Source organism: Scyliorhinus canicula, chromosome 2, assembly GCF_902713615.1.
Source record: "Scyliorhinus canicula chromosome 2, sScyCan1.1, whole genome shotgun sequence".
NCBI lineage: Eukaryota > Metazoa > Chordata > Chondrichthyes > Carcharhiniformes > Scyliorhinidae > Scyliorhinus > Scyliorhinus canicula.
Genome location: NC_052147.1, coordinates 242,025,909 through 242,050,588, shown reverse-complemented (window position 1 = coordinate 242,050,588; position 24,680 = coordinate 242,025,909). Strand labels below are relative to the sequence as shown.

General features: G+C 47.0%; 1 protein-coding gene across 3 annotated transcripts in view; it reads left to right on the top strand.

The window, feature by feature from the left end:
- Positions 1-1,053: 1,053 nt before the first annotated feature.
- Positions 1,054-24,680, top strand: part of tmem163a (transmembrane protein 163a) — a 274,863-nt gene continuing 251,236 nt past the window's right edge. The window contains exons 1-3 of one of the 3 annotated variants that reach the window (XM_038789881.1): positions 1,054-1,180; positions 1,732-2,187; positions 2,826-2,945. In XM_038789881.1, the coding sequence (XP_038645809.1) occupies positions 2,004-2,187; positions 2,826-2,945 (304 nt within the window). In that variant the 5' untranslated portion in view covers positions 1,054-1,180; positions 1,732-2,003. The other 2 variants (XM_038789882.1, XM_038789880.1) reach the window with 2 other exon arrangements.

Sequence of the window (24,680 nt, the reverse complement as noted above, 5' to 3'; positions counted from 1 at the left end):
AAATCGAGTCGTTGGTGGGCAAGAGGATAGCATATAGTGGGTTTTAGACAAAGTAATCCCATAGAATAACGTTTCACTGTGGTATTTTTGAAAATGCACATGCATGCAGATGATATGACATGGTGGTTAACACTGCTGCCTCACAGCACCAGGGACCTGAGTTCAATTCCGACCTCGGTTGACTGTGTGGCGTTTGCATATTCTCCCGGTGTCTGCATGGGTTTCCTCCGGGTGGTCAGGTTTCCTCCCACAGTCCACAGATGTGCAGGTTAGGTGGATTGGCCTAGCTAAATTGCCCTTAATGCCCAACGGTTAGGTTAGGTGGGGTTACAGCGTTACAGGGATCGGGCCTGGATAAGGTGTTCTTTCAGCGTGTTGGTGCAGATTCAATGGGCCAAATGGCCTCCTTCTGCACTGTAGGGATTCTATGATTCTATGAATATGATGCAGTGAAAGTGACCTGAATATGGACCAATGATCCAGGACCTGCTGACTAATATTAATCAGTATCAGCTCTTACATATCTCATCTTTCATATATAATACACAGTATTTTCTCCTTTTACTGAGGAGAGAATCATTTTTTGTGAAACAGCATTTATATAAATACAAACATGAGATTCTTTGTTTAACAGCCATAACTACCTAATTTATATATTGATTATTCATTCAAGGCACATTGAGAATATATTTGTCTAATTTGGCTCCTATGATCAGATATTTCAGAATTTGCCTATTATTTAACACAGATTAAGACAGATTAAGTCATTTATGATCTCTTACAATGTCATTAATATGGGAAATATCTGTAAATAGGACGACAGACTAAACATTCTGGTGAAATTAATCAGAGATTATCCACAAAAAAATCCATAAATTAGCTCAGAGACCTTTCTCTGCCAAGGTTCCTTATATTCTCATCCACACATTTAACATTCAGACTGTAATTATGATATATCCTGAAACGCTTTGCTTACTACTGTTCCGAACACGACGAAAGTAAAATCTCGGTGTGACTTGTAGCACAAGCAGAACGCCATCCATCATCTGACCTGGGGAATGAGATGCCAACCCGACAGCTCAGACCACGGGCTCTCCAAAGAGTTAAAATTGATCGCCTGGCTTGCGGAAGAACTGTGGTTCAGCCAGCTGCAAACCGAGCCATCTTTTAAATAGCAATGGTAAACACATTAATACAAGTCATTGAGTGGATGTGTGCTGGACTGTTTACTGTAACACAACCTTCCCGGATTTGTTAATCCACTCCGAAACTTTTTTTGAAGTGGGGGGAAAGTTCCGGCTTGGATCTCTCCACCCCCCCCCCCCCCCCCCACCAATTATTGCCTCTTGAATTTGCATGGGTCCACAGGACTGGACAGAAAACCACCTTAACCGGTACAATTTCTCAACCTCTCCTGGTTTTGCCGATGTCAGTGCGGATTGACAGCTATTTGAGGCGCCTGAGCGGATTCGGGGCGCCGCCAAGCTGAGCCTGTCGAGAAGGAGAATCTCCCGCTGAGCTCGCCTCAGAAACCAAGGTGTGGAATTGACTCAGCGGAGGGCAGCCTTGTGTTTACTGGCCTGGGAGACGTGACAGTGCTCAGCGTGCAGACTTAAATGGGAATATATATATATAGATTCTATATTATCAAGTTTGTACTTTGTGACACAAACATAGCCACTGAATGTTATCAACTTATTTATGTTTATACATGTTTTGCTTTTACTGCAGCTTGATGTGAATGCTTCGTCACACCGTCTAGTCCCGTCTACTCGAAAATCCGACCCTTGGCTCAGAAGTGATTTGACGAAACTCCGAATTTTAATTAGAGCCTGTTCGTCAGTGAGCCGCGTTCCAGTTTGCAGCTCTGTGCTGATGGAGCGGGAGTCCTTCTGATCGGCGAGCTTCGCGCCTTTACACCTCCCTCTCCCTCTCTCTCCATCTTCTGCTGGTTGTGCAGACATCTCGTCAGTGTGCCACATTCCCCGCGCACTACTTGAGGCATGGAGTCCCCGCCACCCGCGGATGTCCCGACCGCTTCCACAAACCAGGCGGCCACTGAGCCCCGGGACGGCGGCCAGTCTTCCTCCAGCCCCGGGCGTCCCAAAGAAACCTTCAAGATGGACAAAGACAACGAAATGAGGATCAGTGAAAGTGCGCAGTTCGGCGATACGGTGGAGAACAGAGGTGGGTGGTGCGATCTGCAATCCCGCTTTGCCATCAGGATGTGGGAGAGTGGGGGTGGCTGGATGGAGGGATGTGTCAGACCCCAGTGCCGGAGAGCTGACAGCCACCGCAGCATAACGTTTACCTCATATTTTGTGAATTAGTTATCTGGGTGAGAAAACTTTTAGACTAGGCAGCATTCCATTGTCACACCGCACCTTGATGGTCACCCCCGTTTGACTATTAAACAGAAAAAAAAACACACTCTACAATCACTGAAACCGTTCAGGAAGTTCGATTATTAATGATGTTTTCAGATTGAACGTTTTATGTATTTTTATGCGGAGATCAAGTTGTCCGCAGCACGGATACACTGACACTGGCAAAGGGAATTGTTATGAATTATTGAACGCGCGTCAAGGAAGGAACTCCCAGTAGAATTTCCTTTTTTAAATAAAAGAGAACTTATGCCACCAGCCCTTCAAGATTCCACTGGTCTCTCGGGGTTTATTGTTTACTGCTGGTGTTAAATGTACAATACATTTCAACTTGTCCTCGGTAATACCTCCACTCGTTTGGGATCTTGCCAGCGCCAGCGAACACCTCTTAACCATACAAATCGTGTAAGACGATTCATTTTTTTGTGACCTTTCTTCTAGGTTTGTTGGAGAGCAGCCAGAAGCTGAAACCCCACGAGGCCCAGAGCTACCGCAAGAAGGCGTTGTGGGTGTCCTGGGTCTCCATTGTCATCACTCTGTCCCTGGCGGTGGTCGCCTTCAGTGAGTACCCGAACATAATCCCCTCATCCTGCAGGCTGTACCTTACGCGAGCTCCTCTGGCATTGCAAAAAGGGCGTGCACTCTGAAAGATCTTGTGCCCCTTGTCCTTTTGATGGGCTGTCCTTAATAAGTGAATGAGCAATTCATTCTTAGCAACCAAGTGCGGGAATATTAAAGGCTAAAGAGATAAAGCATATTCTATTGCAACGAGAAAGTTGTTTCCATTTCCCCTGAGTCTTGTTTAAACTTCGTTCGGTTAAATTGTTAGACGGGGCCAGAACACAGGTCACTGGGAAATGATAGTTAAGCTTTTTATTTTGAGATAATGCTGAATTCTGGGGAAAGATGCAGTCTTGAATACAACAACTTGTGTGGGACAATTGGACTCTTTTAAACCTTGACTGAACAAAGGAGGAAATCCTAGTGAACCAGGATGTCAACAAAGGCTCATTCCTTTTGAATAAAATTTTGGCTTCAAATTAAGGAGTTTGTGGTTCATAGGATAAATACAATAATATAATTCTTTGTATCTTTATTACCTTATGCAACACAGGGAAAATATATGTTGTAATCATTGTTGCAACACTGCTACCTGATGGTTATTAGTAAAGTTTTATGGTTATTTTGTGAAAGTTACAGTTTTCTTAAGTGCTTTGGAGATTAAGTCTACACAGACATACATGGAGCTCAATTTCTGATGAGACTCACATTATCTCACACTGAAGCGTTATGACTGGAGGTTGGAGTGATAGTAGATTGAAGGTGGTGTATGTTGAACATTTTCTTGTCTGCTCTGTAGAAGATTATCCACAAGCCTTGCTGGCGGTGAGGTGCAATATTGTAGCTAGGAAAATACACAAGGGAGTCGGTGCAATGACACAGCCACGTGTGACCCCAGTTTTCACTGTGACAGGGTTTGCAGTGGTGAAGATCAAGGGTTGTATCTATCTCATCATGGAATAACTGGAGGGCGGTGCCAAATTTTTGAGGGCAGTTACATTTGAGGGTGATGCACCATAAGTCTTCACAGTTAATGGAGTGAAAGGTTTTTGTGCAATTGAAAAAGACCATGTGATTGGTGCTACTCCTTGCACTTTTCTTGAATTTGATCATCTTCCAACCAGCCCCCACAGCAAAACATTTCCCCTGCCCCACCATTGATTAAGATCAACAGTGAGATCCTGAATAACATGGATAATTTTCTGTATCTTGGGAGCCTTTTCTTGATAAAGGCAGACATAAATGACAAAATTCAGCATTGCCTCCAGTGTGCTGGAGTTTGGCTGACTGAAGAAAGAAGTGCTTGAGGACCAGCGTCTCAGATTTGAGACCAACATCATGGCTTGCCAGGCAGCAGTGATCCTGACCCTCCTATCTGTTTTGGAGACTTGAACAACCCTACAGCAGGCACCTTAAAGCACTGGGGACGTACCACCAGCTTTACCGTCGCAAGATCTTCCAAATCTTCTGGCAAGAACCTCAGTCCAAAAGCCATGTACTCTCCTAACTCATCCAGAATCCCAACACTAATCACTCAAAACCAGCTCCACTGAGCAGGGCATGTATTTTTTATGCCTGATACTAAACTCCCGAAGCAATTGCTCCACTCTGAACTCAGTCATGGCAGGAGAGTCTCGTGAGGGCAGCAGAAATGCTGTAGGGATGTCGTGAAATCATCCCTGAAGAGGTCAAATATACTCGCTGACTCAACAGAAACCCTGTCTTGTGACTGACCAAAATAGAGAAGGCTCATTGGGAAGCCACTGAACAAATCGAGAGATTTTATGGTAACGTGCAGAGTCAAGGTGTCTGAGGGAGCGCGCAAACTTCCAAACAACCCACCAACCCAGCCGTTCAAGCACCACGAGCTCCACATGTGGCAGAGTTTGCAGATCATTCACTGGATTTATCAGCCTTCTCAGAACCCATGGAACCAGAGTGTAAACAAGTCATTCTCGATCTTGAAGGACTGCCTAAGAAGATTAGTATTGTGAGACTCCTTGCACTTAAAAGTATTTCTGGTTTAAGCCTACGGGTGCATTTATCCAAGGGTAAACTCAGAATTGGGCCAGGATCAATTGATTTTGTTTTGCATCTCGGCTTCAGTTATGCAAATACAGCATGAATCCAGTGTTCAGACCAGACTTGACATCAGGAGGAAATGAGGTGAGATTGTTTGAAATAGGGACTTCACTCTGCATCTCTGGGTAATTAATGTTGCATTTACAATTTTCTTCCTTACTGGTTCTGCATTGGTGTGAAGCTGAAACCACTTTGCAGCAATACTAAACTTTGTGCGCATGCACTCTGAGTACTGGAATAAGAATAACAAGGAATAATAGCAGAGGCCTATGAAAGCATGAATGGAATCAACACACCACCCATTAAAAAACACTTCCTCATTACCCATCCCACAGCCCGCTGCCCACAATCTGCCAGCCAAATATTGGGCACTCCTCAACCATTTCTGCATTGGCCAAGGCTTTTGTGCAGCAAATCGGCACAAAATGGGGCCTTGCAGGGAACCCGGACTGCAGCTCTGGTGCACCCCAATCAATAATCTGAAGACTGCCCCCGGCAGAATTCAGTGGAGGGCTCAGAGAGCTCCATTTAGCCAATGTGGAAGCTACTGCCTGGTCTGGTGATCACTGCACACACTAAAAAATACTGGAAGAATCCAGGAAACGGTGTCTGTTTTCCTGGGTAGGTTAATTTTGTTTGTTTTCATCTTAGGCACTTTGCCACTGGGATAAAAAAATATTAAAATGATAAAACAATTCAAATAACAGAAATAACACTATTATTGCATTATTAACACTACATTATAAAATAAAACAACAAAGTATAATCATACATAAAAGTAAAAGCAATTAAACCTGTGCTTGCACTGTCATCCCTCTTTTCTTGCTTTATATTTTCTTCTCTCCCTGTCCTCTTATTTTCACCTTAATTCAACTGTTTCTCCCTAATGTATTGATTTTCTAATTTCTATTCTCAATTCTGCATGCTTGCTTCCCTGACTCAATCGTGGGTGTTTGAGGAACATTTTTTAACATGGATTTTCCAGTTTTCCCAGGAGTGATTGGTATATTTGAACATTCATGGCAGTCGCAGAGAAACAGAATGAATCAATCCAAGAGAAACAATTGATAAGATTTTTTAAGGTATTGCAAAATGAGTGAATTCCTGAAAACTCTAAATATGGGGACATTTCATGTGAAAAACCCGTGGTTTTAACAGTAAATCTGGGATTTTGAAAGAATTTCATATCAGCTAATCAACCATATTCATAAAACAAATGACCAGATTGACTCATTTTGTAAATATTACCTTTTTTTCAAAACTTTCAATCAATTATTTGTCATACTGCAACAACAACCCACATTTATATGGCATCTTCTATGTAGTTACTATCCCAAGGTGCTCCCCAGGAGAGTTAGCAAAGTTTGACACTAAACCGCATGAAGAGATATTAGGACAGGTGACCAAAGCCATGGTCAAAGAGGAAGACTTTAAGTAATGCCTTCAAGGAAGAGAGAGAGGTAGTGAGGTGAAGATATTTAAGGATTATTCTTAAGGGGAGATGGTAGTTGGTAGTGGTGAGGCCATGAAGAGACTTGAAAAAGAAGATGAGAATTTTAAAATTGGGATGTGCAAAGAGGCCTTAGTTAGACAAGTGCAGAAAACACAGAGAATTGCAGGAATGGAGGAGGTTACAGATGTAACTGTATTATGACCAGGTTAGCAGAAGTAAACTGACTCCTCTCTTCGTCCTACCCTTCAGTTAGTTATAACATAGTTAGAGTTTAAAAGGGAGGTGATATTGCCAATTTAATAGAAATTTAACTACGTATAGCTTGGTGCAAGAAATAAGACAGCCAGGTTCCTTAAGTTAACAAGTTAAGAGTTAGTTTTGTTACTAAAACTCACTGAGGTAGAAATGCAGAAATTTAAGTAAAAAGTTTACAATGTCCAGATTAAAATATTTAACTAATGCATAAACAACACAGATATAACCCTCCCCACCCGCCAAACATGAAAAAATAAATAAAACTCTGCAGAGTATCCAATCTTATATACTCAGCCAGGTAACCAGTAAAGCCAGAAAAAAAAAATCACAGGTTGTCCAGAGGCTTGGTTACAGCTGAAGGGTCCTTTTCCACAGTGGAATGGTTGGTCTGCAGTTATCGCTGGTTGAAGAATTCTTGGTTTGCAGCAATTGGGGCTTCTAATGGGTTTTTCTAAACCACAACAGTTTAGCTTTGAGCGAGGTTTCTGTGGTAGTCACCACTGTTGTATATATATATCGCTATATGAGGTGTATTACGGTAAGGCTCCTGTACCACAGGTACGGGGGTCAGTCCCTGCCTGCTAGCTCTGCCCAGTAGGCGGAGTATAAATGTCTGGGCTCTCCGAGCTGCAGCCATTTCGGCAGCAGCTGCGGGAGGCTGCACATCTCTGCATAATAAAGCCTCGATTACTCTCTACTCTCGTCTCGTCGCAATTGATAGTGCATCAATTTATTATACAGAGATTTTACAATGATAGATCTCCGCATCAAGTCTGATCACCTGCAGCTTCACCCTCAAGCAGACAGTGCCAAGTTGGCCTTCGCACATTGGCTGGCTTGCTTTGAAGCATACATCGGATCTGCGACAGGACGGGATTGCAAACCCGTCGCCACCAGGAGCAGACGGTACAGGCCCAGGACAGGATCTTCATCAGGTCTGAGGTTCAGCGGCTGCTACGGGAAGGTATTATCGAGGCCAGCAACAGGCCCTGGAGAGCCTGGAGTAGTCATGAAAACTGGGGAGAAAAACAGGATGGTCATTGACTACAGTCAGACCATCAATCGGTACACGCAGCTCGACGCGTACCTCCTCCCATGCATATCTGATATGGTTAATCAGATTGCACAGTACTGGGTCTTCTCGACAATGGACCTGAAATCTGCCGACCAGCAGCTCTCCATTCACAAGGTGGACCACCTGTACACCGCGTTTGAAGCGGATGGCCACCTTTACCACTTCCTTAGGGTTCCCTTCGGCGTCACTAACTGAATCTCGGTCTTCCAACGGGAGATGGAACGAATGGTTGACTGGTATGGACTGCGGGTCACCTTCCCGTACCTGGATAACGTCACCATCTGCGGCCACTACCAGCAGAACCATGACGCTAACCGTTCCAAATTCCTCCACACCGCCAAACTCCTCAACCTAACGTACAACAAGGAGAAGTGTGTGTTCAGCACTAACCGATTAGCCATCCTCGGCTATGTGGTTCAAAATGGAGTTCCAGGGCCCGACCCCGATCGTATGTGCCTCCTCATGGAACTCCCCCTTCCCCACTGCCCCAGGGCCCTCAAATGATGCCTGGGGTTCTTCTCTTACTACGCCCAGTGGGTCCCTAACTATGCGGACAAGGCCCGCCCACTCATTCACTCCACCGTTTTCCCACTGACGGCCGAGGCTCACCAGGACTTCAACCGTATCAAGGCCGACATTGCCAAGGCTGCGATGCACGCGGTCGACGAGACGCCTCCCTTCGAAGTCGAGAGCGATGCATCAGACGTCGCTCTGGCCGTCACCCTCAACCAGGCAGCTAGGCCCGTGGCATTCTTTTCACGCACCCCTCCATGCCTCTGAAATTCGGCATTCCTCCGTCGAGAAGGAGGCCCAAGCTATGAAGCTATGCGACATTGGAAGCATTACCTAGCCGGCAGGGGATTCACTCTCCTCACTGACCAACGGTCGGTTGCCTTCATGTTCAACAACACACAGTGGGGCAAGATCAAAAATGATAAGATCTTGAGATGGAGGATTGAGCTCTCCACCTACAATTATGAGATTTTGTATCGCCCCGGTAAGCTCAACGAGCCCCCAATGCCCTATCCCGAGGTACATGTGCCAGCGCACAAATGGACCGACTCCGGACCCTGCACGACGATCTCTGTCACCCAGGGGTCACCTGGTTTTGTCACTTCATAAAGGCCCGCAAACTGCTCTACTCCACCGAGGAGGTCAGGGCTATCACCAGCGACTGCCAGGTCTGCGCAGAGTGTAAACCTCACTTCTACCGGCCAGACCGAGTGCACCTGGTTAAGGCCGCCTCCCATAGAACATAGAACAGTACAGCACAGAACAGGCCCTTCGGCCCTCGATGCTGTGCCGAGCAACGATCACCCTACTCAAACCCATGTATCCACCCTATACCATACAAACCCCCCCCCCCCCCCCCCCCCCCCCCCCCCCCCCCCTTAACCTTACTTTTTAGGTCACTACGGGCAATTTAGCATGGCCAATCCACCTAACCCCCGCACATCTTTGGACTGTCCTGCCCCTTTGAATGCCTCAGCGTGGATTTCAAAGGGCCCCTCCCCTCCACCGACCGAAACACGTACTTTCTTAACGTAGTCGATGAATACTCCAGATTCCCCTTCGTCGTCTCATGCCCCGATATGACGTCTGCCATTGTCATCAAAACCCTCAACACCATCTTCGCCATGTTCTTTTCCCCGCCTACCCCCACAGCGACCGGGGATCCTCATTTATGAGTGATGAGCTGTGCCGGTACCTGCTCAGCAAGGGCATCGCCTCGAGCAGGACGACCAGCTACAACGCCTGGGGAGAATGGAATGGTTTGGAAGGCCGTCCAGCTGGCCCTACAGTCCAGGAATCTCCCGGCCTCCCGCTGGCAGGAGGCCCTCCCTGACGCCCTTCACTTCATTCGGTCGCTCCTTTGCACTGCGACTAATGAAACCCCCCATGAACGTCTCTTTGCCTTCCCCAGGAAGTCCACCTCCGGCGTTTTGCTCCCAACGTGGCTGGCAGTCCAGCACCCGTTCTCCTCCGCAAGCACGTGCGGCTCCACAAGGCGGACCCGTTGGTCGAGAGGGTACAGTTGCTCCACGCGAACCCACAGTACGCCTACGTGGCATACCCCAACGGCGGGTGGGTGTGGAGAGGATGGGAAAGTGACATTTGCATTTTCCCCCCCCATCTCAGACGGGGAAGCCCTGTCAGAGTTGGGGCGTCCTCCACCCCCAACGCTGGAGCTTCCGGACCTCTTCTGCCCTTGGCCAGATGCTGCGATCACCCCCCTTCCCTCTGCCATCCCCTTCCCTCCAGTATCAGGCCCCCAGGACTTACCTTTTCAAAAGTTCCAGGCCTTAGTTCCAGGCAGAGCGCAACAGTACTGGTACTGGCCACTGTGCCTGGCTGGATTAGGCATTGAATCTTTGGTCCCTCGCCATCTTTAAAATTCTTCTTTTTAAAATTAAATTACGGGATGTGGGCATCGCTGGTTAGGCCAGCATTTATTACTATTCTACCCTTGGTGTCTCCACAAAAGCAACTTGCGTCCTTCACACATGCAACATAATAGCTGCTGTAAGTCGGTGTCCTCTGTTTAGGAAAAATGTTCTTTTCAACAAAGTTCAATACATTTATGTGCCTAGTCGATGACATTATAATGTGATATTTGTCCAGATGATGACATTATAAATTAATAATTCATAAGGACTGTCGGTACTGCATGTGAGAAAGATATTACATTTTCATGCTGTACCTTGAATAGGGCTGTTACACTGTTATACCTTGAAAGCATTGTAGCATACGTTGATATAAAATATATGAATAAATGATCTGAGAAAATATTGCTTAGTATGCATTGTTCAGGAAATCTTCTCAGCCAGCAAAATGCAGGAAATGCATTGTTTACTTAAAGTTCAATGACAAAAAAATAGATTGAAAACAAATTGTTGATGCCCAAACAGAAACAAACATTTTAGGTAGCCCCCGGATTGTTTCTGAAAAGTGCAAATCAAAATCTCGATATTCAAAGTCCATTCAATTAAATGTGAGGTGGGTTCTCATTTAATGCTACTCTGATTGGGATTCCCAATTGGTGAAAAAGTGAGAGTCGAGGGAAAAATGGACTTGCTGCCCTGTTGCAATGCTCCGTATCCCATCAGCAGCCTCAGACACAGCTGCTTTAGAGGTTTATTTATTTATTTTTCCCTTCTCGCTTCTACGCATCAGAATTGCCCTGCTTTGATGCTAACTACAATGTTTCTGAGCACTCTTGCTATGATTGACAGCTCCTCACCACATCAAAAGGAGCCAAGTGTTGAAAAAAAAGAGGTAGTGAAAACACTTAGCTCCTTTTGTGTGGTGAGGTGCTGTCAATCATGGCAAAGGTTGTCTGGATCAATTAAACTGTCAATCACTGGCTAGTGAAATGTATTGCTGTATGAAATTCAGCAGAAGATTTGCATTTCAAAGGGTGTCAAGGGATTTGAAGCCCTTTCAAGTGCACTTGGCTTCCAAGGAAGCATCTGACAGTTGTAACAGCTGCTGCTTTAAACACCTTTGTCTGATGCAGCAGATGTTAGGCGATGGTAAATGAAAATACAATGATTTTTCACTCTACTGCCTGCACTGCTCTTCAGCTTTCAGGCAGGGGTGACTGATGGGGTTCTCTGTTGAGGGAATCTGATGTGTGTCTCTGTTGGGGTTCTAGGGTTGGGGGAGTCTGATGGAGATCTGATAGGGATAGAACAAAGAACAAAGAAAATTACAGCACAGGAACAGGCCCTTCGGCCCTCCCAGCCTGCGCCAATCCAGATCCTTTATCTAAACCTGTTGCCTATTTTCCAAGGTCTACTTCTCTCAGTTCCCCACCCATTCATATATCTGTCCAGATGCATCTTAAATGATGCTATCGTACCCGCCTCTACCACCTCCGCTGGCAAAGCATTCCAGGTACCCATCACCCTCTGCGTAAAAAACTTTCCACGCACATCTCCCTTAAACTTTCCCCCTCTCACCTTGAAATCGTGACCCCTTGTAATTGACACCTCCACTCTTGGAAAAAGCTTGTTGCTATCCACCCTGTCCATACCTCTCATAATTTTGTGGGCCTCAATCAGGTCTCCCTTCACCCTCCGTCTTTCCAATGAAAACAATCCTAATCTACTCAACCTTTCTTCATAGCTAGCACCCTCCATACCAGGCAACATCCTGGTGAACCTCCTCTGCACCCTCTCCAAGGCATCCACATCCTTCTGGTAATGTGGCGACCAGAACTGCACGCAGTATTCCAAATGTGGCCTAACCAAAGCCCGATACAACTGTAACATGACCTGCCGACTCTTGTACTCAAGCATAAAGGCAAGCATGCTGTATGCCTTCTTGACCACTCTATCGACCTGCGTTGCCACCTTCAGGGTACAATGGACCCCTGAACTCCCAGATCTCTCTGTACATCAATTTTCCCCAGGACTCTTCCATTGACCATGTGGTCTGCTCTTGAGTTAGATCTTCCAAAATGCTTCACCTTGCATTTGCCTGGATTGAACTCCATCTGCCATTTCTCTACAAAACTCTCCAATCTATCTATATTTTGCTGTATTCTCTGACAGTCCACCTCGCTATCTGCAACTCCACCAATCTTAGTATCATCTGCAAACTTGCTCATCAGACCACTTATACCTTCGTCCAGATCATTTATGTATATCACAAATAACAGTGGTCCGAGCATGGATCCCTGTGGAACACCACTAGTCACCTTTCTCCATTTTGAGACACCCTTCCATCATTACTCTCTGTCTCCTGTTGCCCAGCCATTTCTTTATCCATCTAGCTAGTACACCCTGAACCCCATATGACTTCACTTTTTCTATCAACCTGCCATGGGTGATTCCAATCAAGTAGTGATTCCCCGCTGCCAGGAGCATTTAGACTCCAGAATGGAGAATCCCAGCCTTGAAGGAAAGAGCATTTTTTAAAACTAAAAACTAGGCTATTATTAAAGTTCAGGTATTCATAATTATGATGCAAAGAGATTATTTATCTATAAAATAACCAATGTAAATGCAAAAAATATAGAGTAAAATGGGCATAAAACAAGCAAGCCAGTTTACAAGGCTCCATTTTTAGAAAATAAAGAGCTGTATGAAGCCCAAGGTTTAGTGATACCTGCTATGGGTTGTTTGATCAATTGCTCTAATCATCTGCTGACATTTTTATCGAGTGTCTTCATTCACCGAGGAACAAGGAGATAGAGTGTGAATGTTTTTGTGGTATTTAAGAGGTGACTGAAGGTTTGTTTTTAATGGCTTTTCTGAAGTTGTGAAGAGATGTTCAGGGAGGAAATTCCACATCATAGAGCCAAGATCCTAATGATTCTGTCACTAATGGAGCAGAGGTGTGAAGGGTATGCAGAAAACAGGTTAGAGTTAGAAGGAGGGGGCAATAGGACATGTAAACCAATAAATTGCAGCACGGCACAGCATATTGCTGATTATAGAGAGCCAAATTCATGAAGTTCATGGACTGTGATGAATGACAAGCATTGACAGGGGCATTGGCAAAATGAAGTTTAGAGATCACAAACGTCAAAGGGCTTAGTCAGTGGCAGGGTTAAGATGGGGTGGGAGCAGGACATATTGAAAAGGCTTAGTAATAAATCAGATGTGAAGTTTGAAACACAGAGAACACAGCAACTACACGAATTACAGACGGCACTAGCCTCTGCAAAAGGTCTGTGACCACAGAGTGAGCTAAGAGGAGCTTCATCATCACAAGTCAGGCTGTGCTTGTTGTGCCATTTCAACCACAAGGGAGTCAGCCAATTGCAATGCATTATCGATGTCCGTTAAATGTAGCATCAGGGCCGGCTCAAGGCACCGGCAACTCGGGCAGTCGCCCGGGGCGCCATGTGCTAGGGGGCGCCAGAGACTCGGGTCCCGCGCATGCGTAGTTGGGCCGGTGCCAACCAGCGCATGCGCGGTGGCCGCACTCCCCCAGGGTGGTCGCACTCCCCCAGGGGCGGCCCCCCCCTGTTCCGTCCCCCCCCCGTTCCGCCCCCCCCCCGTTCCGCCCCCCCCCGTTCCGCCCCCCCCCCGTTCCGCCCCCCCCCGTTCCGCCCCCCCCCCCCCCCGTTCCGCCCCCCCTCTCGGTCCGCTCACCCCCCCCCCCCCCCCGGTCTCAGGTCCGACCCCCGCCCCCCGCCCCCCCCCCCCCCTCGGGTCCGCCTCCCCTCCGCCCCGCCCCCCCTCGGGTCCGCCCCCCCCCGCTCGGTCCGCTCCCCCCTCGGTCTGGTCCGCTCCCCCCCCCGGTCTGCTCCCCCCCCCTCGGGTCCGCTCGCCCCCCCCCCCCCTCGGGTCCGCTCGCCCCCCCCCCTCGGGTCCGCTCGCCCCCCCCTCGGGTCCGCTCGCCCCCGCCCCCCGCTCGCCCCCGCCCCCCGCTCGCCCCCGCCCCCCTCTCGCCCCCCCGCCCCCCTCTCGCCCCCGACTTTAGCTGTCCCTCCCCCCTCTCCCGGTCTATCTCTCCCTCTCATGCTTTGGCTACTTTCCCATTTCTTGGCTACCTGGCTGCTCTTCTGCTTGTTTGTTGGCCACGAACAGGTCCCGGAACAATTGGGTGAACGGCTCCCACGTTCTGTGGAAGCCGTCGTCTGACCCTCGGATGGCGAATTTGATTTTCTCCATTTGGAGAGATTCCGAGAGGTCGGACAGCCATTCTGCAGCTTTGGGTGATGCTGCTGACCGCCAGCCGAACAGGATTCTACGGCGGGCAATCAGGGAGGCAAAGGCAAGGGCGTCTGCCCTCCTCCCCAGGAATAGATCTGGCTGGTCTGAAACCTCGAAGACCGCCACTTTCGGGCATGGCTCCACCCTCATCCCCACCAGTTTGGACATGGCCTCGAAGAAGGCTGTCCAGTACTCCACTAGTCTGGGACAAGACCAGAACATGTGGGCGTGTTTGGCTGGGCCTCTTTGGCACCGTTCACATCTGTCCTCCACCTCTGGGAAGAACCTACTCAAATGGGTTCTCGCTAAGTGGGCTCTATGTACCACTTTTAGTTGCGTCAGGCTGAGCCTTGCGCATGTGGAGGTGGAGTTGACCCTATGCAGTGCTTTGCTCCAGAGTCCCCACCCTATTTCGATCCCCAGGTCCTCCTCCCACTTCCTTCTTGTTGCGTCCAGTACGGTGTCGGCCTCTTCTACCAGTCGGTCGTACATGTCGCTACAGTTTCCTTTACCTAGTATGCTTGCGTCTAGTAACTCTTCCAGTAGTGTCTGTCGTGGTGGTTGTGGGTATGTCCTTGTCTCCTTTCGTAGGAAGTTTTTTAATTGCAGGTACCTTAGCTTGTTCCCCCTGGCTAGCTGGAATTTCTCTGTCAGTTCGCCCAGTGTTGTGATCCTGCCGTCCGTGTATAGGTCCCTGACTGTCAGTGTTCCTCTGTCCTGTCCCCACCTTTTGAAGGTGGCGTCAGTCAGCGCTGGCGTGAACATATGGTTGTTGCAGATGGGAGCTTTACCTGACATTTTGGTCAGGCCAAATTGCTGCCGTAGTTGGTTCCAGGATTGGAGGGTGGCTATCGCCACCGGGCTGCTGGAGTGTTTTTTGGGTGGGGATGGGAGTGCCACCGTGGCGAGGGCCCGGAGTGAGGTCCCCCTGCAGGAGGTCTCCTCCGCGTGCACTCCTCGGTTTCTGGCTCTTTGATCCATCCCCTTACACGCTTAGCCGTCGCCGCCCAGTGGTAGAGTTGTAGGTTTGGGAGGGCAAGCCCCCCCCTGGATTTTGTTTATTGCAAGACCCTCTTTGGGATCCTAGCATTCTTTCCCCCCCCCCCCCCCCCCCCCCCCCCCATACAAACGTCATGATTAGTTTGTCTAGTGCTTTGAAAAAGGACTTGGGGATGTAGATTGGGATGGATCTGAATAGGAAGAGGTACCTGGGCAGCACGTTCATTTTGATCATCTGGACTCTCCCCGCGAGGGTGAGTGGGAGTGTGTTCCATCTTTGCAGGTCCTTTTTTACTTCCTCTGTCAGACTGGTGAGGTTCCATTTGTGGATCCCTTTCCAGTCATGGGCTATTTATCCCCAGGTAGCGGAATTTGTGTCGGGCTTGTTTAAACGGCAGTCCCGTTAGTGCTGCCCCCCTTGTGGGTGTACTGGGAAGATCTCGCTTTTGCTCATATTGAGTTTGTAGTACGAGAGGGCACCAAACTCTTTCAGGAGCCCGATGATTCCGTCCATGCTGCTTTGTGGGTCTGAGATGTAGAGGAGCAGATCATCTGCATAGAGTGAGACTCTGTGCTCTCTGCCGCCCCTTCGGATCCCCCTCCAGCTTTTTGCCGCTCTGAGCGCAATTGCTAGTGGCTCGATCGCTAGAGCGAACAGCAGCGGGGACAGTGGGCATCCTTGTCTGGTGCCCCTGTGCAGCTGGAAGTATTGGGAGTTGGTGTTGTTTGTCCATACGCTTGCCATGGGAGCATTGTATAGGAGCTTTACCCAAGAGGTGAATCCTGTTCCAAGCCCGAACCGCTCCAGTACCTCTATGAGGTATTTCCATTCGACCCTGTCGAAGGCCTTTTCTGCATCTAGGGAAACGATCACCTCTTGTGTTCTCTCCCCGGATGGGGTCATTATTTCACCATCATTTCTTTTGACTTCTCCACAATTGTTAATTTCTCAGACTCCTTGACCACATACAGTACTGGCTGAGCAGAAATTTCTTCCAGTTAAATGTTAGGAAGACTGAAGCTATTGTTTTCGGTCCCCACTCCAATTTCCATTCCCTAACTACCAACTCCATTCCAGGAAATGGTCTGAGATGAAGGCAGAATGGTTAGGGTAACATTTGATTGCAAGATGAGCTTCCGACCACATTCTCAGGCCATCACCATGATCACTTATTACCAACTTCGTCACATCATCCAACTTGGTTACTGACTCAGCTCCTCTGCTACTGAAACTCTCCTTCATATCTTTGCTTCCTCTAGACTTGATTATTCTAATGTACTTCTGGCTGGACTCCCGCATTCAACAGTCTGTTAATTTGAGGCCATACAGAACTTTACTGTGCATGTCTTAACTTGCACCGAGCCCCATTCCACTATTCGGCCCCTACTCACTGACCTAGATTGTCTTCCAATCAAGCAACGTCTTGATTTCAAAATTCTCATCCTTGTTTTCAAATCCTTATGTGGCCTTGTCCCTCCATGTCTCCGTAATATCCTCCAGCCCCACAACCCTCCAGAGTATTGCATTCCTCTAATTTTGGCCTCTTGTACATCCTTGATTTTAATCACTGTACCATTGTTTGCACTCTCAGCTGTCTAAGTCCCAATCTCTGGAATACCCTCCATACACCTCTCCGGCTCTCCACTTTCCTCCTTTAAGACACACCATAAAAAGCTATCTCTTTGATCAAGCTTTTAGCCATCTGACCCAATGGCCATAATTTCTCGGCCGCTCATGCTGGAGAGATGTTCTGCTCCCGCCAAGGGTCTCCCTGACGGCGGGAGTGTGCATTTATTGGGAAACGTCATTGATAACAGTGGGACCGGGAGATCCCGTCAATGGTCAATGGCAAGCTGCCTCCGCCACAAAACATACGGCAGGGAGGGATGTGGAAATCCCACCCAATATCTCCTTTTCAGTTTTGTTTTAATTTAAAGTACCCAATTTATTTTTTTCCAACTAAGGGGAAATTTAGCAAGGCCAATCCATCTACCCTGCGCATCTTTGTGTTCTGGGGGTGAGACCCATGCAGACACGGGGAGAATGTGCAAACTCCACACGGACAATGACCCAGGGCTGGGAACAAACCCGGATTCTCGGCACCGTGAGGCAGCAGTGCTGACCACTGTGCCACCGTGCCACCCCAGACTTTGCTTTATAATGCTCTTGTGATATGTTTTGGGAAATTTTTATTACATTAAAGGAAATATATGAAAATAAGTTGTTGCTGTTTTCAAAATGTTCAATACAAGATATCTGCTTGTAGTTGGTTGCCAAACTGTACTGCCATAGTGTGTAACATTACTAGGAGTGCCATTATGTAATAATTAGTAATTGGCCTTAAGATGTCTGCGAAAATATGTTTCTCTGCAAAGACTGATTGTTATTTCAGTCGACCCAAATACTGCAGATGCTGGAATCTGAAACAAAAACAGAAAGTGCTGGTAAAACCCAGAAAGTCTGGCAGCATCTGAAGAGAGAGACAGGGCCGGCCCAAGGTACCGGCAACTCGGGCAGTCGCCCCGGGCGCCATGTGCTAGGGGGCGCCAGAGACTCGGGTCCCGCGCATGCGCAGTTGGGCCGGTGCCAACCAGCGCATGCGCGGTGGCCGCCCTCCCCCAGGGCGGCCGCCCTCCCGCCGCCCCCCCCCTCCGGCCGCCCCCCCCCCCCCCCCTGCCCCTCCGTCCGCCCCCCCTCCGTCCGTCCCCCCCCGGCGGCCCCCCCCCCGCCTCGGCCCCCCCCCCCCTCGGCCCCCCCCCCCCCCCCCCTCAGCAGCCGCCCCCCCGAAGGGCGTTGAAGTTCAGCTTGCCCGGGGCGCCAGCAACCCTAAGGCTGGCGCTGGAGAGAGAAATATAGTTAATGCTTTGAGCCTGTATGATTCTTCAGAGCTAAAGAGAGGGAGAAATTTGTTGGATTATAAACTCTGTATAAGAGAGGGTGGAACAGCTGGAACAGATTAGAGGGTCAATGATTGGTGGGAGCTAGGAGAGATTGTAACAAAGATGTGTAGGTCACAGGACAGAGTGCTAATGGCAGGAATAGGTGTTGATAGTTGTGTAGAGGTAAGATGGGTAGCGCGGCAGCACAGTGGTTAGCATTGCTGCCTCACAGTTCCAGGGAATGGGGTTCAATTCCGGCCTTGGGTGACTGTGTGGAGTTTGCATGTTCTCTCCGTGTCTGCGTGGATTTCATCCTGGTGCTCTGGTTTCCTCTCACAGTCCAAAGATGTGCAGATTGGGTGGATTGGCCATGCAAAATTGTCCCTTTGTGTCCAAAGGTGTGTAGGGTAGGTTAAGGGTTATTGGGATAGGGCAGGAAGCAGGCTTACATGGAGTGTTCTTTCAGAGGGTTGGTGCAGAATCGATGGCCTGAATGACCTTCTTTTGCACTGTAGGAATTCTAAGATTCTATGAAGACGTCAGAATGTGCTAATGGGAAAATAAAGGTGAGTATTCAGTGATAGCAAAACATAAGAACAAGTGACAGATGGCCCGGGGGGGGGGGGGGGGGGGGGAGTATTTCTTTGCATTTGGAACACAAAATGTCCACCCATCACTGGTCTTCTACTCTGTTCTAGCAGCTGCACCCCCTCTTGTACAGTATATAATCTATCACATTTCTCCCTCCCTTTAACTCTGAAGAAGAGTCATACAGTCTCAAAACATTAACCCTCTCTCTAAAGATGCTCTCAGATCTGCTGTGTTTTCTGATATTCTGATCATTATAATGTTCTGTGCACTTTGGCATTGAGAGAAGGAATGAAAAATAATTTATTATATGAAATAAAGCTGTGAACTTAGGTCTTATTATTACAGATTTTATTTGTAATCTTGTTTTCCAAAAGTACTCCAAAATCCAAATTTTGGATAATTGTTACTGATATTGTTTGGTAACACCTTTTGCGACTTATCAAACAGCAATCTTACAGGAACATTGCATACTTTTTCATTTGAGCATTTGAAGGACAGGTGAAAATATGTTTTTCATTATAAAGCAAGTCCTCATTTCATTCCTTAGCTACGTGAAATAACTTTGTCACTTCATTGCTAAATTTAGTTGTGAAGGGCAAACTTAACTAACAATCTCTTGTGGTTTGTTAATGTGACGCCACAATCAGACTAACGTCTTGGAGGAAAGATAACAACTTCTTGGAGACGAAAGGCTATCTCCTGCTGCTTATTTGATTACAACAATACTGTACTTAAAACAAAAGCTGTTAGCAATAGGTAGTGTGACTGAATTTACTTGTGCTTTTGAGAATTTCTGTAAGGTCTGACATTCCTTCATGCAGGATAAGTAATGAGAAAGAAACATTTTACCATGTGCTCAAATTTTCTCAAAGTCTTACACAATCGATAAAATACTTCTGAATTTTAGTCACTGTAACATTGTGGACAAGCACAACAACCAATTTGCATACAATATGAACCTGCAAACAGCAATGGATGGATGATCAGATAATGTGTTCTGGTGGTATGAATGTGATGAATGTAAGAAAATATCACTTTTTTTGCAGTAATGTTATAAAACCTGGGTTAAGATGCATACAGACAGTGTGACTGTTAGAGCTGTGAGTAAAAGTGAGGTAATCAATTGATTTGCAGTTGAAGTGTTTTACTAATAGATCTTGAGAACCATTTACTTTTTACAGATAGCTAGCTAATGGAATATTGTTCAGGTTTGAAGGACTACTGGGGTCTAGATAATTTATGAGGGGTATTGTGTTTGGTCCTGACTAAGCAAGTCAAGGGACTTGTAAGAATAGACAAAAGAATGGCTTATGCTTTGGGTACATATGATGCCGTTAATGCAGGCTGTCAGGTCTATTGAAGAGTCAGTAGGTCCTAGAATTCTAATCTGAACAGAGGTGTTTCAGTTTGGTCCTAAAAGTTTCTCCAAAGAATCTTCACAGAGAAAAGCAAGTAAAACCCTGGTTGTTAACTTCATTCATGAGTGGTATTTTATATATTAGTTTGCTTAATTGGAATATAGTGGCAGGTTTAGTAAATAAGTTAAAGTTTCTTCTTTTACTTACAAACTGTTTAACTGTTAACTGTAAAGCTATTTATTTGCTGATAATGTGGTTAATTCTGTGATTACATTAAAATTTGTTTTAACATAAAAGATACCCATGGGTCACTCCTGTGGTGCAGTAATATTTCCTCGCAGTTTTAAAAATTGAAAAGAATTGAGTTCTCGTTCGAGATCCTAACATGATTAAGAGATGGATATTTACCAGGAGAAATGCCAACTCACTTCCGAAAAGTGCCATAGGATCCTTTATGTCCATCTGTACAAAAACATGGGATCTTGGCTAAACATCTCAATAAAAAGACACCATCTCCAACAATGTGGCACTACTTGAGTCACGTAATGTCATTTTTGGATATCTGTTTAAATTCATATTGGGGAAACCACAATGTTTAGATTGAAAAAAGAGTCAACCTGACACTTATGGAAGGACTATACCAAATTTATGATTCATGCTGCATTTACATAGTAACTAAAATGTTAGTGAGAGGTGGACTATGAAATGCCTTTAGAAAAACATCAGGCTGAATTCTCCGATTTTGAGGCTATGTCTAGAGGAAGTTTCTAGTTTTACAATGAATATACCGGCTCTGCCCCCGCACCAATGCTTTGCCCGGTGGGGGGGCTGGCAGCTGCGCCACGTAAAACAGACTCCGCCCCCGATTTCGGGGCCAAAAGGGATTCTCCTCCCGATCGCCGAATACAATTTCAGCGCCGGCAAGTGGAAAATCCAGCCCATAATTTTTGAGAACCAAATTTCAAAAAAAGTTGGGCCCATTGCAATGCAATTGCAGTAAAGGCATTAATTAAACAGATATCAAAACATCTATTAATCTAGTGTCTTCTTGTTAAAAAGCTGATTGGCATTGAAAAAGCAGTACTTGACAATGAAACACTACATGTGCTGGTAACTGTCGCTATAAAGAATCAGAGTTTTGGTGGTCCACACGATGGAAAACAGGAGCCAAACAGCAACAATAGCATGGCAGCAGTGTGTACCATCTACAAAATGCACTGCAGGAACTCACCAATGTTCTTCAGGCAGCACATTCCAAACCCAATACCACCAGCATCTAGAAGGACAAGGTTAACCGGGAATGCCATCATCTGGAGGTTCACTCCAAGTCACTTATCATCCTGACTTGAAAGTATATTGCCGTTTCTTCACTGTTGGTGGGTCAAAATCCTGGAATTCCCTCCCTAACAGTATTGTGGGTGTACCTACACAGCAGAGTGTACCTACACAACGGTTCAAGAAGGCAACTCACCAACACTTTCTCCGATGTGCGCCCATCCCATGGGCAAAAAAGTTGACGCCTCAGAGTGCTGTGCGCTGTTTTGGTCTTTATACGACTGAGAAAGGATATAAAACACTGGAGAAAATGCACGGACAACCAGAGCTGAGAGAGTACAACTAGCGAGAAAAGTTAATTTCTCTCGGAAAGAGGAGGCTGGGAGGTGACCTGATTGTACCTTTTTAAAACTCAGGCAGGGGTTCGATAGGCTAGAGAGTTCTTTCCATTTGTGGGAGAATCCAAAACTATTGCCGATAAATGCACAAGCAAAATACTGCAGATGCTGTAAATCTGAAATAAACACAGACGGCTCCGGGAATAGTCAGCAGGTCTGGCAGCATCTGTGGAGGGAGAGCCAGTTAATATTTCAGATCTGTGATCTATCATCAGAAATACAAACTCAGAACATAGTGACTGATAAATTATTCAGAGCGTGATCATAACGTGAAACTCCCTGCTACAGGAAATGTTTAAGATGAATAGATTACTCTCAAAAAGGAATGAGAAAAGTGCATAAAGAGAAGCATGCTGAAAGGCTAAAATGACACTGATAGAATGGGACAGAATGTGGGCCGAGCATAAACAACGACACAGGCTTGTTTGGCCTGAATCTGTGCAGCACATTCTATATAAAAATGTGATAATTGATAATAATTTGAATAAAGAATTCTGGATAAACTCCTGCACTGAGATAATAATGAGAATAAGACCATAAGACAAAGGAGCAGAATTAGGCCACTCAGCCCATCAAGTCTGTTCCGCCATTCAATCACGGCTATTTTCTCATCCCCATTCTCCTGCCTTCTCCCCATAACCCTTGATCCCTTTATTAATCAAGAACCTATCTACCTCTGTCTTAAAGACACTCAGTGATTTGGCCTCCCAGCCTTCTGTGGCAAAGAGTTCCACAGATTCACCACCCTCTAGCTGAAGAAATTCCTCATCATCTGTTTTAAAGGATTTTTAGTCTGAGATGGTGTCCTCTAATTCTAGTTTTTCCTACAAGTGGAAACATCCTTTCCCCATCCACTCTATCCAGGCCTCGCAGTATCCTGTAAGTTTCAATAAGATCCCCCCCTCATCCTTCTAAACGCCAACAAGTACAGACCCAGAGTCCTCAACCGTTCCTCATTGGATAAGTTCTTCATTGTTGAACTCACTGCCATTGTGAGGCAATCGCATGGTTGAGAGAAATCTAGGTAAGTGCATGAGAGAGAAATAAATAGATGGTGGAGGCACGGTGGCACAATACTTAGCACTGCTGCCTCATAGCTCCAGGGACCCAGGTTCGATTCCAACCTCGGCTGACTGTGTGGAGTTTTCACATTCTCCCTGTGTCTGTGTGGTCACCGGGTCTCCAGTTTCCTCTCATAGTCCAAACATTTGCAGGTATGTGGATTGGCCATGCTAAATTTCCCCTTAGGGTGGGGTTACAGGAATTGGGCGAGGGATTAGACCTAGGTAGGTGGTCTTTCGAAGGGTTGGTGCAAAATTGATGGGCTGAATGGTCTCCTTCACTGTAGGGAGTCTAATTCTAAAAGCAAATGATAAAGTAATACGGCAAGGCAAATTAAATGAGAAGAAGCTTGTGGGGCTGAATGGCTGGGTTCTCTGCTCTAAAGTCTATGGGCGGAATTCTCCGCTCCCCACGTGGCGTGGGAGAATCGCGGGAGGGCCTCTCGACATTTTTCACGACCCCCTGGCGATCCCCCCCCCGGCTCGGAAAAATCGGCGCTCGCCGTTTTTCAGGGCGAACGGCGATTCTCCGAGCCCGATGGGCCAAGCGGCCGGCCCTTCACGCCCGTTTCAACACGGCAGCAACCACACCTGGTCGCTGCATTCGTGAAACGGGCGGCAGATGCCCGTTTGGGGCATCTAGGGGCCCAATTGGCACGGGAGCACCACGACTGTGCTCGGGAGGGGACAGGCCCGCGATCGGTGCCCACCGATCGTCGGGCCAGTGTCCAAAACGGACGCACTCTTTCCCCTCCGCCGCCCGGCAAGATCAAGCTGCCACGTCTTGCCGGGCGGCTGAGGAGACAGACGGCCACCGCGCATGCACGGTTCGCGCGTCTGCGCGACAAAGTCACCCGCGCATGCGCGGATGACCTCACAAATGCGCCGTTTTGCGCGTCATTTCCGGTGCGACGAGGTCGCGGCCGGGAAAGATGGAGGCGCGCTCCTAGCCTCCCGGGTGGGGGTGAATTAGGTGCGGGGAGCGGGCCCCGAGGCCGTCGTGAACCTCGGCCGATTTCACGATGGCCATCCCGATTTTTATCGGGAGCGGAGAATACCGCCCTATTGGAGTGTGTTGATACACCAATCCATTGCAATCACTAAACCACTGAACAAAATGCAGTTTTTGTAAAGTGTCCATTCAAAATCATTGATGTCAAAAGCTCGCCCTTTTCCTGTGACTCTGCAAAATGCAGCTTATTAAGGGTGACAGGTGTTTTACCAGATCAGAACCAATGCTGCTGCTTGCTCTTTGAATCTGTGATAGACTTACAAGTACAATTTAAAGCAGCAGAGATGTGCAAGGATTTCATCATACCTAATTACACCTGGTTCTTCTTCCACTATTACTCATCTTTCACTAACTTGTTTTCATTTTCTGATGTTTTCCTCAGAAATGTTCCTCTTTGAACATTTATAAAGGCCAATATCCAGAGTGGCTGATAACATCAAATGACTTAGCAACTTTGTTCTGTGGGACTGAAGAAACTCAAAATAGTCTGAGCAAAATATTAGACAAATTGAATACAGAGTCAGTGGTGCATCAATCCTTACTTGCCACAAAGATTTTGTTTTAACAAATTATTTTTATCCTTCTGCAAGACCTGATTCATTAATATTGTAACAGTTTGCAAATTAAA